The sequence below is a fragment of the Castanea sativa genome, chromosome 5 (assembly GCF_040712315.1).
Source record: "Castanea sativa cultivar Marrone di Chiusa Pesio chromosome 5, ASM4071231v1".
Classification (NCBI taxonomy): Eukaryota; Viridiplantae; Streptophyta; class Magnoliopsida; order Fagales; family Fagaceae; genus Castanea; species Castanea sativa.
Window position 1 is genome coordinate 80514636 of NC_134017.1, and position 14692 is coordinate 80529327.

The 14692-nt window shown below is 37.9% G+C and overlaps 1 protein-coding gene and 1 long non-coding RNA gene across 2 annotated transcripts; both read right to left on the bottom strand.

Annotated features, from left to right (window-relative positions):
* Positions 1–501: 501 nt before the first annotated feature.
* On the bottom strand, positions 502–1578 carry LOC142635914 (uncharacterized). Its single transcript, XM_075809964.1, has one exon. The coding sequence runs from the start codon at positions 1576–1578 to the stop codon at positions 502–504; it is 1077 nt and encodes a 358-aa protein (XP_075666079.1).
* A 3279-nt stretch (positions 1579–4857) lies between these two features.
* LOC142637115 (uncharacterized) lies at positions 4858–5929 on the bottom strand. Its single transcript, XR_012844548.1, has 2 exons — positions 5876–5929; positions 4858–5793 (listed from the first exon to the last, which is right to left on the bottom strand). It is a non-coding gene; the product is annotated as an uncharacterized LOC142637115 (long non-coding RNA).
* Positions 5930–14692: the final 8763 nt, after the last annotated feature.

Below are 14692 nucleotides of genomic sequence, written 5' to 3' on the forward strand. Positions count from 1 at the left end.
CTTCATTAAACCGATAATTTAGTTCATGTAGTTGAGAATCTATTGCAGCATAAAAAAAATATTTACTCGATAATGATGCTCAATTGTAACGTTATCTTACTGATTACGAGCTCGACCTCACCTTGCAACATAACGAGTATTCATATCTAGAACATCAATGGAATGCTTCTCACAAAATGATATCAAAATGGTGAGTAAGTCATCCCGTCCATCATCTCTAAATTTTTGGGTAAGTGTTTTAGTAGATGAAACTAAATGCATGGCATTTAAAATGTCTTGAGATTGACTTTGCAAAGCTTGACAAAGTTTATCAGTAATCTCCATAGTTTCTTTCTCAAGATGCAAGATGAAGACAAATTCAGATGAAGTTAAACTATCATAAGCTAACTCTGCTTCTGCCTAATGTTCTCCATCAACTACATCATCAATTATAGTTTGTACAACTTCAAGAGTTGAAGTAAACATTCTTAATAAGCTAGAAACTGATCTAAAATGTGAACTCTAACGTGTTTCTACAAGTCGTTGTAAAGTGCCAATTTGATTAAGTCCACTTCCAGTCTTAAGCTCTTCAAGATCAATCAAATGTGCTATTTCATTAGCATTGACAACTTTCAATTGCTCATTACGCTTACATGAAGCATTAACAATTTTGATCAAAAAAAGCAATGTAAGAAAAAACCCACTAATGGCGTTAACTTGTTTTGATGTTTTTACTAATGCCAATTGTAAGCAATGTGCAAAACAATGAATGAAGTAAGTATATGGGCAATCATTCAAAATCAAAGCTTGTAATCCATTCCACATACCTCGCATGTTGCTTGCTCCATCATATCTTTGCCCTCGAATATTTTGTATATCTAAGTAACGTTGAGATAGCAAAGAATATATCCCCTTTTTTAGAGTCAAAGCCGTAGTGTCAACAACATGAATAAGCCCAAAAAAATGTTCTTTCACAAAGCCTTCTGCATCAACATAGCTAAAAACCATAGCCATTTGCTCTTTCATGGACTCATCGCGAGCTTCATCAACCATTATGCAAAACTTTGCATCACTAATTTCTTCCCGAATTGCCTTCTTCACTTTGGCTGAGAAAACATGTAGAATTTCCTTTTGAATCTTGGGTGATGTGTAGGTTGCATTTTTGGGAGCTTTTTCTATTATTTCAGCAACCTCCTTATTCCAAAAAGTCACAATACCCAATGACTCAAAAAAGTTCCCACGATTTAATGAACTAAAACTTTCATCTCGACCTCTAAAAGCTATAGCTTGAAAGGCAAGATATCGAACAATAAAAATTGAGGCCTTCAATTGCAACCGATTATTTGCAATTTGTTCAATAGTGAAATGATTAACTACCCTTTGTAAATGCTGCGATTGGTTAGTCAAATCCTTACACATTTGCTCAGCAACTTTATAAGCTGAATTAGGATCTTTTCCTATATGACATTGAAAATAACAATCTTTGCCCCTAAATTTTTTCCAATTTCTAAATCCACCAACAATGAATGTATTTTGTCCCATAACCCCATTTAGACTATGAAAGACAAAACAAGGTAGACAATAAGCTGCATCTCTCATAGGAGAATATTCAAGCCATGATTTATTATGTTCAAACCAAGAAGCTTGAAAGCTACGATTATGCTTTCCACTTTTTTTGTTTTTCTTTAGAGGAGGTTGGTGCGGACCTTTTGTAATGTAAGCCTGTCGAATTTCATCACGTTGATTAATATGATATTCTCATATTTGTTTCCATGTTCCGGGATCATAATCCAAAGAATCAAGATCAACTCTTTGAAATTGTGTTTGAGAGAATGGAACATTGACATTTTTCAGAATTGGAGAATGCACATTTTCTAGAATTGGAACATCCACATTTTCTAGAATTGGAATAGCAACATTAGTTGTTGGCAATCCCACATCGACTTTAGAAGAACTTGAATCATTTCTTTTGAAAAAATCATGCATTGTAGTTGATGTTTTCATGATCTATAAATAAAATATATTAAATATGTGTGACAATTTTCTTAAATTTGTGTGACAATTTTCTTAAATTTGTGTGACAATTTTCTATATTATATGATTCATTTTTTTTTTTTGTCTTTAGTCTGCCTTTATTTATCTTTATCTTTGTGTTTTCTCCATTTTTCTGACATTGACCCACTAACCCAATCCCACTAAAGCACTACCGATACTCTTTATTTATTCTACATAGCACTACTAACAAAAATTTTCCTTAACTTTATTTTTTTTTGTTGGTCACTTGTCCCTATTATGCCCAACTACCAGTCAACAAAGCACAAAGTTTGTGCTTTGTTGACCGGTAGTTGTGCCACAAACAAACAAACAAACAGTCAATGAGCCACACAAAGAAATATTATCTCTCTTATCTGTATATAATACAAGAGACAAAGAGAGAGTCACAAACACAATCTACACAGAGTAACAGTCACAAAGCCAAAAATTCCCAAGAAAAAAAAAAACACAGGCCGCAGCAGTGCACAGATTCAATCCTTGAGACTTGAAGGAAACTAGGAAAGGATCATATATTTAAGTACCTGTGATTGTGAAGGCTTAAGCCTTAAGCAATCGGTGGCGGCGACAGCTAAGGAGGGCTCACGACTCACGTGATGATGGCGCGCCAGCGTCGGCGTGGGTGGGTACTCAGTGGCTCACTCAACCTCGTCACTTCGTGCCTCTCTATCTCTCTGTCTCATCGCGGCATCGTGCCTCTCTATCTCTTTATCTCGTCGCACCTCACTATCTCTCTCTCTTTTCTGTTTCCTTTCTTTTCTTTTCTTTTTCCTTTGGCTTTCAATTTCTCCATTAGGCGTTAGGTTTTCTGTTGAGTTTTTTTTTTTTTTTTTTTTCTTTTTGGGATTTACATGGGTCATGGCATGGGCAGATGGGCTCTTGCCTCTGGGCTGGACAGCCGGGCTTGGAAGTTGGAACTCTTGAATTTTGGGAGGGGGCTGGCCTGAGCGGGAGGGGGGCTGAGCAAAAAACTAAGGGGGGGCCAATTTTTTTTTTTTTTTTTTTTGAAAAATTTAAGCTGTTTAAAAAAAAATTTTGGCCCGTGGGGGGGGGGGGGGTGCCTAGGCCCCCACCTGGGTCCATCCCTGGGTATGGAGAGGAACAAATGGAGATTAATTTGTGGGTTTGCAAGGACTTAAACTAGAGAATAATTTTTGATCTTCAACAGGCTGAAACTCGCCTAATATAGAAAAATCTACACTAATTAAGTATTAGAGAGTGCCGTAGTGACAAAGGTTTATTACTCTAATTTCTTTTGGTTGGGTCAGCCGGATATATATTTGTTCAGTACTAGGATGTCCACCATCTAAGTAAGGCTATTGGGACAATATTAAAGGAACTGAAGTCAAGACTGTGACTTATAACCAATGCTTGAGTGAGCACTCGTCCTCTAGCCTTGATTCCTCTAGCACTCGTCCTAGAGAGTGCCCTAGGACTTTTTCTTAACCTCGGACTTAGGACACCAACAAAACAGCTCACACATATTCATAAATGTAGCCAAATTTGTACATAATCTCTATTATTATTATGCACGGGTGGTCCTAGGACCACCCTCACTTGTCAAAAAAAAAAATTATATATGAAAAAAAAAATTATATAAAAAATTATTTTAAATTAATATGTCCTGAGATCATCCTGACTTGAAAATATTGTATATATATACTTCAAAAATATATATTATTTACTAAATTAACCTATTTTGACCACCTTAATAACAATGTTGAAAACTTTTACTTGATACTCATAAAAATTTGAGTTCAATAAATATAAGAGTAATGCTATATCTACAACATTTTCACAATAAATTTTATATGGTAAACTATTACTAATTCTAATTCGAGTTCAATATTGACATGTTTTACCCACCAATAACAGGCTAACAACTTGTTGCATAAAATTTGTTATGAAATTGTTGTGGTCATTTATTATTCTCATATCAGCATTTTCAATTTGCCATATTTTTTTTTTCTTATTCTCTTTGTTAATATAAAAAATTGTAATATTTCATGTGTTTGCATTTTTTTTTTTTTTGGTGACATTGATATATTCAAATTGTCTTTTTACTAAATTTTGTATAATTTAAATTTCTTAGTGAGTAAGCTAAAACAAATTCTTAGACCAGCAGCTATAATTATGAACAAAAGTCGGCTAGAGATAAAAGAAAAGCCTGAAGAAATAAAAGGGGCACCATTTGGCCATTTGAGTAAAGTTACTATTAGGGGCCTAGCCAACTACATCATTTAATGAGGTCTTTTATCAAAGTGTGGGCTAGACACAATACATCATTTGTGTGAAAATCCATATAATTCAATTTCTTTACGCACCAATTGTCAACTGTAGGTGCCTTTTGCATTGATGGGCTAAGGCCCATTTTCCTATGGGTCGGAGAATTGGACTTGCCCCACTATTCTAGTAGAACCTTGCTAAAGGGCTAGTTTTTGCACAAACCCAACATCCAAAATAAAGACAACAAGCACTAACAAATACATGTGTATTAGTCCACAAATATCAGTACACATTTATAAATTTAAGAGCAAATATCTTATAGCAGGAAGGTTAGTTAGGGAAGCCATTAGCATAACCAATGCAGCAGAATGCAAAATGATATAGTAGAATATAAAATGATGAGTTTTTTCCGCAAGAAGTGAACTAAAGAGAACTTAAACCTCAACTTGGACAATCTTGTTATTGGGCTAAGCCTTATATCCTTATTTATCAAAGGTTAAAAGATTTACAAGTACAACCCTTGATAAGTAAGGTTATTTAAGGGTCTATTGTCCCACAAAATAAGATTAAAAAAAAATAAAAAAATAAAAACAACCACAATCATACACAAAAAGCACATACTACAACTAAATATATCAAAAATCCAATATATGCAGTCAAATACATCAAAAGTTCAATGTAACCAAATACAAATATAGAAGATAAATCCATTTAGCAAAAGAACTAAATTAAGGGTTTTCTAAGCCACAATTCACCATCCTTATTATAAACACATGATATTGCTCCAAGTGCTTCGGTTCGAACAGTCACATCAGCCTCTGAAGTAAAATTACAAAGGAGAGGTTCTAAACCATTTGCTTCCATTACTAGTTGTTGACTACGGGGATTGGTCTGGATAAATGGTTGTTACAACTTCTACAGCCTTTGCACGAATATTTGAGTGGGAGTTTTCCAGGTAACCAAGGAGAGGAACCAAACCACCAATTGAATGAAGATCCGTAGCATATCCATTAACAGCCAAAACATGAGGCGTACTCTTTACACAACAAGTATATACAAATAACTAGTTACACAAAAGACCAACCCTTCAAATTCTCTTTAACTCAACTAAATCAGTAGGAAGACTGTAAGACAAAGGAACGAGGGGACTTAAAAAAAAAATCTGGCTGATTTTTCAAGTGTATTCCCTGGGTTTTTTTTTTTTTTTAATTATTATTAGAAAAATAGCTAATTAACCTAGAACAGAAGAAAACCCAAAAAAAAACCTTTCTTACAGGGCATCAGTGACATACTTAGAGCCTGAGCAGCAGCTAATCTCTTACGATAATCCTTGTTCAACAGCCTCTTCACAAAGTCAATTGCATCAGGAGACAAAGATGGCCGAGGGGCTTCATCAAAGCTTGGAACTGCCTTGAGGACAGCTCGGAAGATGCCAGATTCTATGTAAGCAATAACACCAATCGGTCCCATATGATCTATGTAAAACTTCAGGAGCCACATAATGGGAACTTCCTACGATATCATTCAACCTCCCAACTATAGAAACTTCTCATTATTAGACCATAACTCTGCTTTTTTAAAGTAATCAGAGAGACAAATCTCAGGTAGTAGTCCTGACCTGGCTTTACATAGTCAGAGAGTCCAAAATCAATGGGCTTGAGCGGGGAATTTTTAAGTATACATTTCATTGGTAAAGCTAGCATCTCCATCATCATCATTCGAAGCATCATCGTCATCACCATCATCATCCTCAGACTCGGAAGCCACAAGAGGTGGTGGAGGAGAAACCTCAGGAGCAAAACCACCCATGGTCGCCTGTCGCCAAGTAATGCGACCAACACGAACATTCACCTGATACAACTCCGTAGAGAGCGTATCTAGGCGAGCATCCATGCACTAAAGCTGTGTCATGATGTCTCCTAGTGACACATCGCTCGTGGAAGAGGAGGGAGAGGATGAGGCTCGAGCAAATTGAGATGGAGCCGAATGGGAGGAAGGAGCTGCTGAAACTGTCTGTTGCGACCTAAACTGCGCCTCACTATGTTTTACGGTAGTGGCGTCTATGGCACACATGACATGAAAGGGGTCGAACACGGGAAAAGGGATGGAAAAATGGCATAAAATCCTCGTGACAGCGGAAGGAAAAATGAGCTTATCATGGGTAGCCGAATCCCTATACACATCTATGATAGAAATGATAAAATGTGAGGGAAAATCTATGGAAAGATCCTCAAGAAAAGACAACAGAAAAGGAGCCCGAGGCTTTGTGATAGAGTTGTAGTGAGAGAGAGGATATAACACAAAAGTCATCACCATGTTCAAGAAACGAGGACCTTTAGTAAAAGGTCAACATGATGTAAACTAACACTCACCCCAAACAGTTGGGCGCTCACAGCAGGTAGAGATCATATCGTCTTTGGACACAGTCTGTAGAAGCTCGCAACCAGGGTAGTTAGGATGCGCAACCCTCGGAATATGAAGCACATCAGATACTAACTCTGGTGTGACTACTATACGCATACCTCGAACGCGAGTGTGAAAGAGAGGTACTGAAGTATCAGTTCCATGCATGTTGGAGTAGAACTCCTAGATTAGCATGGAAGGACATGTGACCGGGACGTCACACAGTGGCTCCCATTCCCATTTGTGAATGACATTAAGAAGGTCAGCGTCGGCGAAGTCCGCCAAAATAACTTGGCGTTCCGAATGAACACCTCGTTTAGAAAAGTTCTCCGAGAAGTCATTTTGGGCATCCTCATCATGGAACCAAGGAGGGAGTAGGATTAGAAGACGAAAAGGCCCTAGAATGGAGAGGGTTCTAGGATGGAATAGACTTACGTTTTGGTGCCATAGACACTACTAACGTAAATAGAAAGAGAGGGGGAAAGAAAGAAACACTCAGAGAAGTCCCAAACCAATTCAAATATAATAGGAATATTGAAAAGAGAGAACATATGCATGGGAAATGCATGAAGATATGACATGCAATATGAAGAGCATCATGGGCTCAACCTAGTCCAAACCTACCATCACACAAACAGTTTGTACACATCTAAATGCATGAGAATACTATTAAAATGTGAATGCGATGCAATGCATGGAGTTTTTATGATCAAATCTACAAAACCCATCCCAAAAATTGCAACAATAACTAATCAATTTTGGAAAAACCCCAAAAATTTTCAAGAATCCCAAAAACTAGGTTTCAAAACATCATGTAAATGAAGAAGATTAGAAGCTTACCAAGTGAAGGAAAGCTTGAAAAAAAATGAAGAAACCTTGGGTAGAGATTTGGAGTGAGAGAGAGAGAGGTTTGGATGGTGAAGAGACAGAGCTATCGAGAGAGAGATCGAGAGAAAAAAGAAGCTAGATCACACAGAGCCTTTAAATAGAGGTTTAGTAAATCTCGACGTATACAAATATCGAGAGGAGTCGAGTCAGGTGTCAGGAAAAACAACTTCAAAAGATAGAGCTATCGAGAAGGTGTCGAGGAACAAATCAAAGACATAAAAAATAGATGCTCAATCGATCCACCAGGTGTCGAGAAATTGTCGAGATTGCGATAAAAAAAAAAGGCTAAGAAGCTCGACAAATAGCCAAGTATCGAGGAGGTGTCGAGGAGGTGTTGAGCCAGCTTTTAAAAGCAGTTTTTCGTGAAGGGAAAAACACAGACATAAATGCAATCACGCATGCAACTCAACCAATGATCCAATCAACATATTAGACTCTCAAAAACATCTCTCAACAACGAATTCAAGCACATGGATCCCAAAACACACACACACACAACAAGTCTAACCAATTTTATGTTTCAAAAATAAGTTAAGACAGTTTAGTGAGCATACATCAACACATGTAAACTTTGTGATGGCCAAATCACATTGTACCTGCACATGTATCAAAAGCAACAAAGAATATTGCGTGTTGTGTGTGAAATCATCGTAAGAATGCATAAGTGTCTCTAAGTTATGACGATTTGAGATATGAGAAAATCACTTTAACTCACACAGAATCATAACTATTTGCTGGGGACTATTACCTTTGAGGTACATCCTATAACCCACATATCTCTTAGAAAACATGCTTGCAATCATATTTAAAGAATTTTTGTTCTTTTTGCTTTTATTTTCTTTGCATATTTTCTTTTTATTAAGCAAATCATGCATGGGTATACAAAGGAGAGAAAAGAAATACCCAATTATGTTAAGCTTTTGACATTGCACTTTTGCTATGCTAAAGCATATATTTATCATTGACATTGCACTTTTGCTATGTCGAAGCATACAGATGTCATATCATGATTGGTAGGTTACAGTGGTGAGATGATTATTTATGCCTTTCTCTTAGGATTTTCTAGTCCTACCCGTCAAAAAGAGTGATACGAGTGTTAAGTACAAAAGATCACTTAACCTTACTCATCACAAACAAAGAGTCACAAAGTTCATTTGCTTAGTTTGTGCATAAGAATGCTCATCTAAGCTACAAGAGATACAAAGTTTAGAAAACTCTGTTTCAATGGCCATTTTAAGATTCACAAGAACCAATGTACACAAACACACACTATTTGTATTTTTCAATTTTTTTTATTTTTATCTGAAAAACAAAGTAAAACAAAAACTGAAAGTAAGCAAACAAACATGTTAAACAAAGCAAAACAATGCATAAGACTAGACTGACTCAAAAACGGTAAGGCAAAACACATAAGTGATGCAAAAACAAAATCAAGAAGGGGAGAGAGTGAAAAAGTGAAAAAATCACTTGGAACCCTTTTCCTTCCACACCTTGGAAGAACCTTTCCTTTTTGCAAACCCTTGAACCGGTGATGAGGGGGAAGAATTGAAACCGTTCAAGTTCGAAAGGAACATGAGAGCTTTGAGAAGATCTCCAAGAGGAGCAAGAGAGGTTTGAAGCTGATTCTAGTTCCCAGATGCTATCATGCTATTGCTCTGTTGAGTGGCTAACCACTTATAGCAATTTGGTCGAGTATGACCGGTAATACCACAATGATGACAGAGATGCTGCTTCTTCTGTTTAGGCTTTTGAGAGTTAGCCTTCTTAGTCCTAGGGTTTTTAGTTTCCTTCCTCTCAAGATTAGGGGGTGCTCCTAAGATGGATTTACCCTTGTCTAGGTTCTCATTTGCTAATTCAGTTTTAACATCATTGTTCTTAATTTTAATGTTATTAGCAGGAGGAACAAAAATAGTAGTACTAGCAGAAGCAATATTAGAAGAAGATAATTCATACCCTAAACCGGTTTGATCAGAAGCAGATTTCTGAATGCTGAGCATCTCATCCAGCTTCGTACTTGATGTCCTCTCCAATTGAGCTCTAACTTGAAACAGCTCCGCTTCAAGCTTCTTGGTCTTCTCAACCAAGAAATTGTTCTCAAATCTCAGTGCCCCAATAGTCTGATTAGTTTCATTAAACTTAGTGGAAAGCTCCTCACAGTCAAGTTCCACATCACTGAGGTTCTTGGTGGCTAGCCTATAGAGTTTCTCATGCTTCTCAGAAAGCTTGTACAGTTTCTCATAGGCTGTATGTATATCATCTTGATCATCCATCTTTTCAAACTTGGATTCCACCAATTCCTCTTCTTCATCCACATCTTCAAAAATCCCTTCAATAGGATTAACAGTGGTAGTGAAGGCATTTAAAATTCCGTCATCCTCATTGTCGGAATCATCCTCAGGCTCAATGTCGCTCAAAGTAGCAGCAAGTTCCTTGCTCTTCCCAATGCTCTTGAGATATGTGGGACACTCCTGTTTCATATGACCGAAGCCTTGACACTGGAAGCACTTAGGTCCTACGGGAATAGTGTACTAACCATCATCCCTAGCATCCTTCTTCCCTTTATCTTGGCTCTTGAATTGAGAAGAACTGGATTGCCTACGGTCCTTGTCGAAGCCTTTTACATTGGCATTTTTCATGAATTTCTTGAATTGCATGGTGATGTAGGACTTCATCTTAGAATCTTCATCAAACTTAGTGGAAAGCTCCTCACGGTCAAGTTCCACATCACTGAGGTTCTTGGTGGCTAGCCTATAGATTTTCTCATGCTTCTCAAAAAGCTTGTACAGTTTCTCATAGGCTGTATGGATATCATCTTGATCATCCATCTTTTCAAACTTGGATTCCACCAATTCCTCTTCTTCATCCACATCTTCAACAATTCCTTCAGTAGGATTGACAGTGGTAGTGAAGGTATTCAAAATTTTGTCATCCTCATTGTTAGAATCATCCTCAGGCTTAGTGTCGCTCAAAGTAGCAGCAAGTGCCTTGCTCTTCCCAATGCTCTTGAGATATGTGGGACACTCCTGTTTCATGTGACCGAAGCCTTGACACCCGAAGCACTTAGGTCCTACGGGAATAGTGTACTGACCGCCATCCCTAGCATCCTTCTTCCCTTTATCTTGGCTCTTGAACTGAGAAGAACTAGATTGCCTACGGTCCTTGTTAAAGCCTTTTACATTGGCATTTTTCATGAATTTCTTGAATTACATGGTGATGTAGGACTTCATCTTAGAATCTTCATCGTCTAAAAACTTATCTATCTCACTGCTCTTGGCCTTTAGTGCCATGCTCTTGCCTTTACCCGACTTGCCAATTCTTGTCAACCCTAGCTCGTAGGTTTGCAAATTACCAACCAATTTTGTTAGAGGAATCTTGTTAATATCCTTTGATTCCTCTATTGTCGTGATCTTGGCATGGAATCTCTCGGGTAGAGATCTAAGCACTTTCCTCACAATCTTGGGTTCAAATGGTTTCCCCAAGATTGAAGGCTCAGTTCAAATGTCCTTGAGCTTGGCATAAAGCTCATCGAATGACTCATCCTCCTCCATCTTAATTTCTTCGAAGCTTGTAGTGAGCCTCTGCAGCTTCAAATCTTTGATAGCCTTTGTTCCCTCATAGGTTGTCTGAAGGATGGTCCATGCTTCCTTAGTAGTTTCAATGAAGGATATCTTCTTGAACTCCTCATTAGTGACCACAATGAATAATGCATTCAATGCTCTGCTATTGAAGTTTGCTTCCTACCAATCGACCGGCGCTTCTTTAGGCTTGGTCCAGCCTATCTCCATAGCTTGCCATACCTTCTCATCTAGAGACTGCAAGAACGCTCTCATGCGTACTTTCCAGTATGCAGAGTTAGTAGCATCAAATAATGGAGGTATAATAAGAGACTGACCTCTATCCATGACAAACAGGGGTCAATGGATCACACACAAAGATTAACCCTAATTTGAGTGTGCTTGCTCTGATACCACTTGAAATGCCAAAAACGTATTGACTCCTTGTGATGGATTAATTTATTAATTAGCCAAGTTATTAATTAATCAAATTAACATGCAAATTTCGTGGTAGCACAAACAAATCACCAATTAACTAAGTATGCAACGGAAATTAAATGACACGGTGATTTGTTTACGAATGGGAAAAACATACACGGCAAAAACCCTACCAGGTGATTTTAAGGTCACCACTACCAAAATTCTACTATTATCACAACAAGCGGTTACAAGTAAAGGAATCTCAAGTACCTTACCAACCTACAATTGAACCGTTACCCCAATACCCAATTGGACTTGTTCTGTAGTGACAATTTCTCCTTTCAATGCACAGCTCCCAAGTACGTGACTAACCAATTGCGCGGATCCCAGTATTCGACTTCAATCACCAACTAGAGAAGATTATTGGCTGCAAAGTTTTTCAATTCATCCACATGATGAAGATCAAGAAGATGCTTGGTTACAAAACCCTACGGTGCACATTACACAACAACTTCTTCGCAAGAGAGATGAACTAGGGCAAGAACTTTTTCTCTAGTCACAATTTGCTTGAACAAGGATTTCTCAATGCTTGTGCAACTTGTGTTTTCTTTGACGGCCCTTAAAATAATCCTTTTATATGTCTAGGCTTAGGAGAAAAGAAAGCTCAAAGACACATCCACGGATTGGAATCAAAACAGAACTTAAAATCTATTTTTTTAAAAACGTCGAAAGATGGAGATGTCGAGATGCTATCTAGTAGTTGTCGAGCCACGGGGCTGCAACAGCTCTTTAAACTTTGACACATGCTAGCTGTCGAGCTTTAATGAACTTGCACTTTTCAGCTTGTTTCTTGGACAGACTTGATGACTTCAACATTTAATCTTGAAACACAGTTTCTTGAAGTAAAGTACATTTTGTCAAAGGATTAGCCAATTACATAAAAGAATGACATATGTTCTAAATAAGGGAAATATGTCCTTACAGATTTTTTTAATAGAAAGAATGAAACCAATACTAGCTTATCGTCAACCGTGCTTCCTACCAACTCTGCCAACCTCAGGACGGGGATATTTATTTAGCCACACCTGAACCTGCAACTGTTGCCTCTACTCCACCTACTTCTTGTGCCGACTTCGCCAGCCTCGCAAGGTACCTATTTCCTCCTGCTTCATGCGCTAGGATGGACCTATACCTCCCAGATTGTTTACTTCTCTTCTACAGATTTCCCATACTAATCTATTAGTCGGCCTGTATACCAACAAGAGCAACAACTTTTATTCAAAGAGCCACATGTACCACGTGCGTCGCAAGAGCCCCAACAACTGATTTATGATTGATATGCTGCATGTTCCCATTTTTGCCCATAACTCCTCAAACGAAACAACTTAACCAAGCTACAAATTGAGTGCCTAGTACAGGTTATTATTCTAAGGACCAACAAGCCAATGTACATACAAGGAAAAGACCAGACCAATGAACCGAAAGACCGCCTTTACATGCATGCTGTTGACCAGATGAGAGATCTAAAAAACAAAAGTGGAAAGCCTTTTTCTTGCTTCGCTTACATACTCATTCTATGAGTGGACTAGTCCATTAGGGAATACTCCTTAATGTCATATACTAAATGCTCGAGGCTCCCCTAATCGGAAGCTGCAGCAGTAGGGGAGTTTCAAGAAGATCGATGAGCACCCATTGATCGAGTTGGGGAGTTTACCTCTGCCTTTTCTTTCTGATTGATCAAGTAAAAACAATTCAGTTGATTACGAGACTTTCTGATAGAGGATAGTTTCTAGTAGAACTGGAAGGCTTAGTTAAAAGGAAAGAAAAAGCACTTTCAAGAGATCCTAGTCCAAAAGCCATTTCTCGATAGTTTAGTGAGCACCTAGTACCTTAATCAGAGAGCTTGAACATGCTTTTTGCTTAAAGAAAGATTGTCATAGAGACGGCTGATACAAATAGGGGACAACTCTTTTTAAAAGAAGAAGTTCGTCTCACACCTCCTAGTGTGCTGCTTCCTACCACTACTTTTTTAGTCTCCCACACCTCTATTGGTTGAATTTATATTAAAGAGAGAAATTCAAGTTTCTCTAGTGGTATTAGAGTTTCTCTCTTCCTAAATTGGAAATACACGTTTTCATTTATGGTTATTTCCCTCGAGTACCCACCCCTCTGTGTAACCCCCTCGTTTAGGCTCATTGATAGCGTGTATAATCAAACCAGGTTGAACTTAACATGAAAGCTCTTGCGCGGTATCCGTTTTCTTGTTTATTGACCGGATAAGTCTATTTACATGAAGGAATTACATTGAATAAAATAAAGGAATAAAAACCTACGGGTGCCCTCCTATGTTGGGACTCCTGCCAAGTGTTCACTGCTCCTACACCTGCTCATGGTTGACTTTATGGCATATTTACTATCTTCGTATATTTGCTATTTCATATGTGATATTCTTCTTCTCTAGAATAGTGGAATTCAACTTGAATCTCTATTCCTTCAAATCCAGCATGACATGTGTCAAGAAGCATAGTACCTCGAGCCATCAATCAAATAAAAGCTATACACTCTTGTTTTGGCTAATTCAATGTAACCATATAAACGAAATCCCATATAGACCTAATAGATGGCCTTCATTCTGGGCAGAAAATGATCTATTGAATAAAGGGAACTCCACCTTTGGAAATGATACAACATATTGTAATAAAGGAATTGGTGGATCTCTCCCATCAAACGGATCAACGGCATAAAGCATTGGATACACAGGCAGGAGAGCCGGTTTGACCAGGCAAACTAGATGAGCAAGATTGATTTAAAGTGAAAGCACTGTGCCAACTTGTGTACAAGATTTATATATGGATTTTAAACAATAGTGAAATCCTCTTCAAAAGTCTTTTTGTACAGGGTGGCTATTCAAGGTCTATTGGCTTTCTTGCTTATGTAGTACTTTGACTGCTAAGCCTCGCTTATGCACGGAAAAAGATCGTCGATAGGAAAGCTCTATTACGCACCAACGACCACCCCTTCTCTTTCCTTTTCTCGTCTCCTACCTTAGTCCTTTGCTAGCTTGAATGAATTCCATCTCTTTTTTTTCTTTGTTTGCAAGACTTACTCATAGGATGACCCACAGGTAGACCTATACTTGAATGGATAGACTAATACTACAGCTACCGATG

Excerpts from the sequence above, each read along its gene's own strand:
- LOC142635914 (XM_075809964.1), bottom strand. The coding sequence starts at position 1,578 with ATGAGAGATGCAGCTTATTGTCTACCTTGTTTTGTCTTTCATAGTCTA.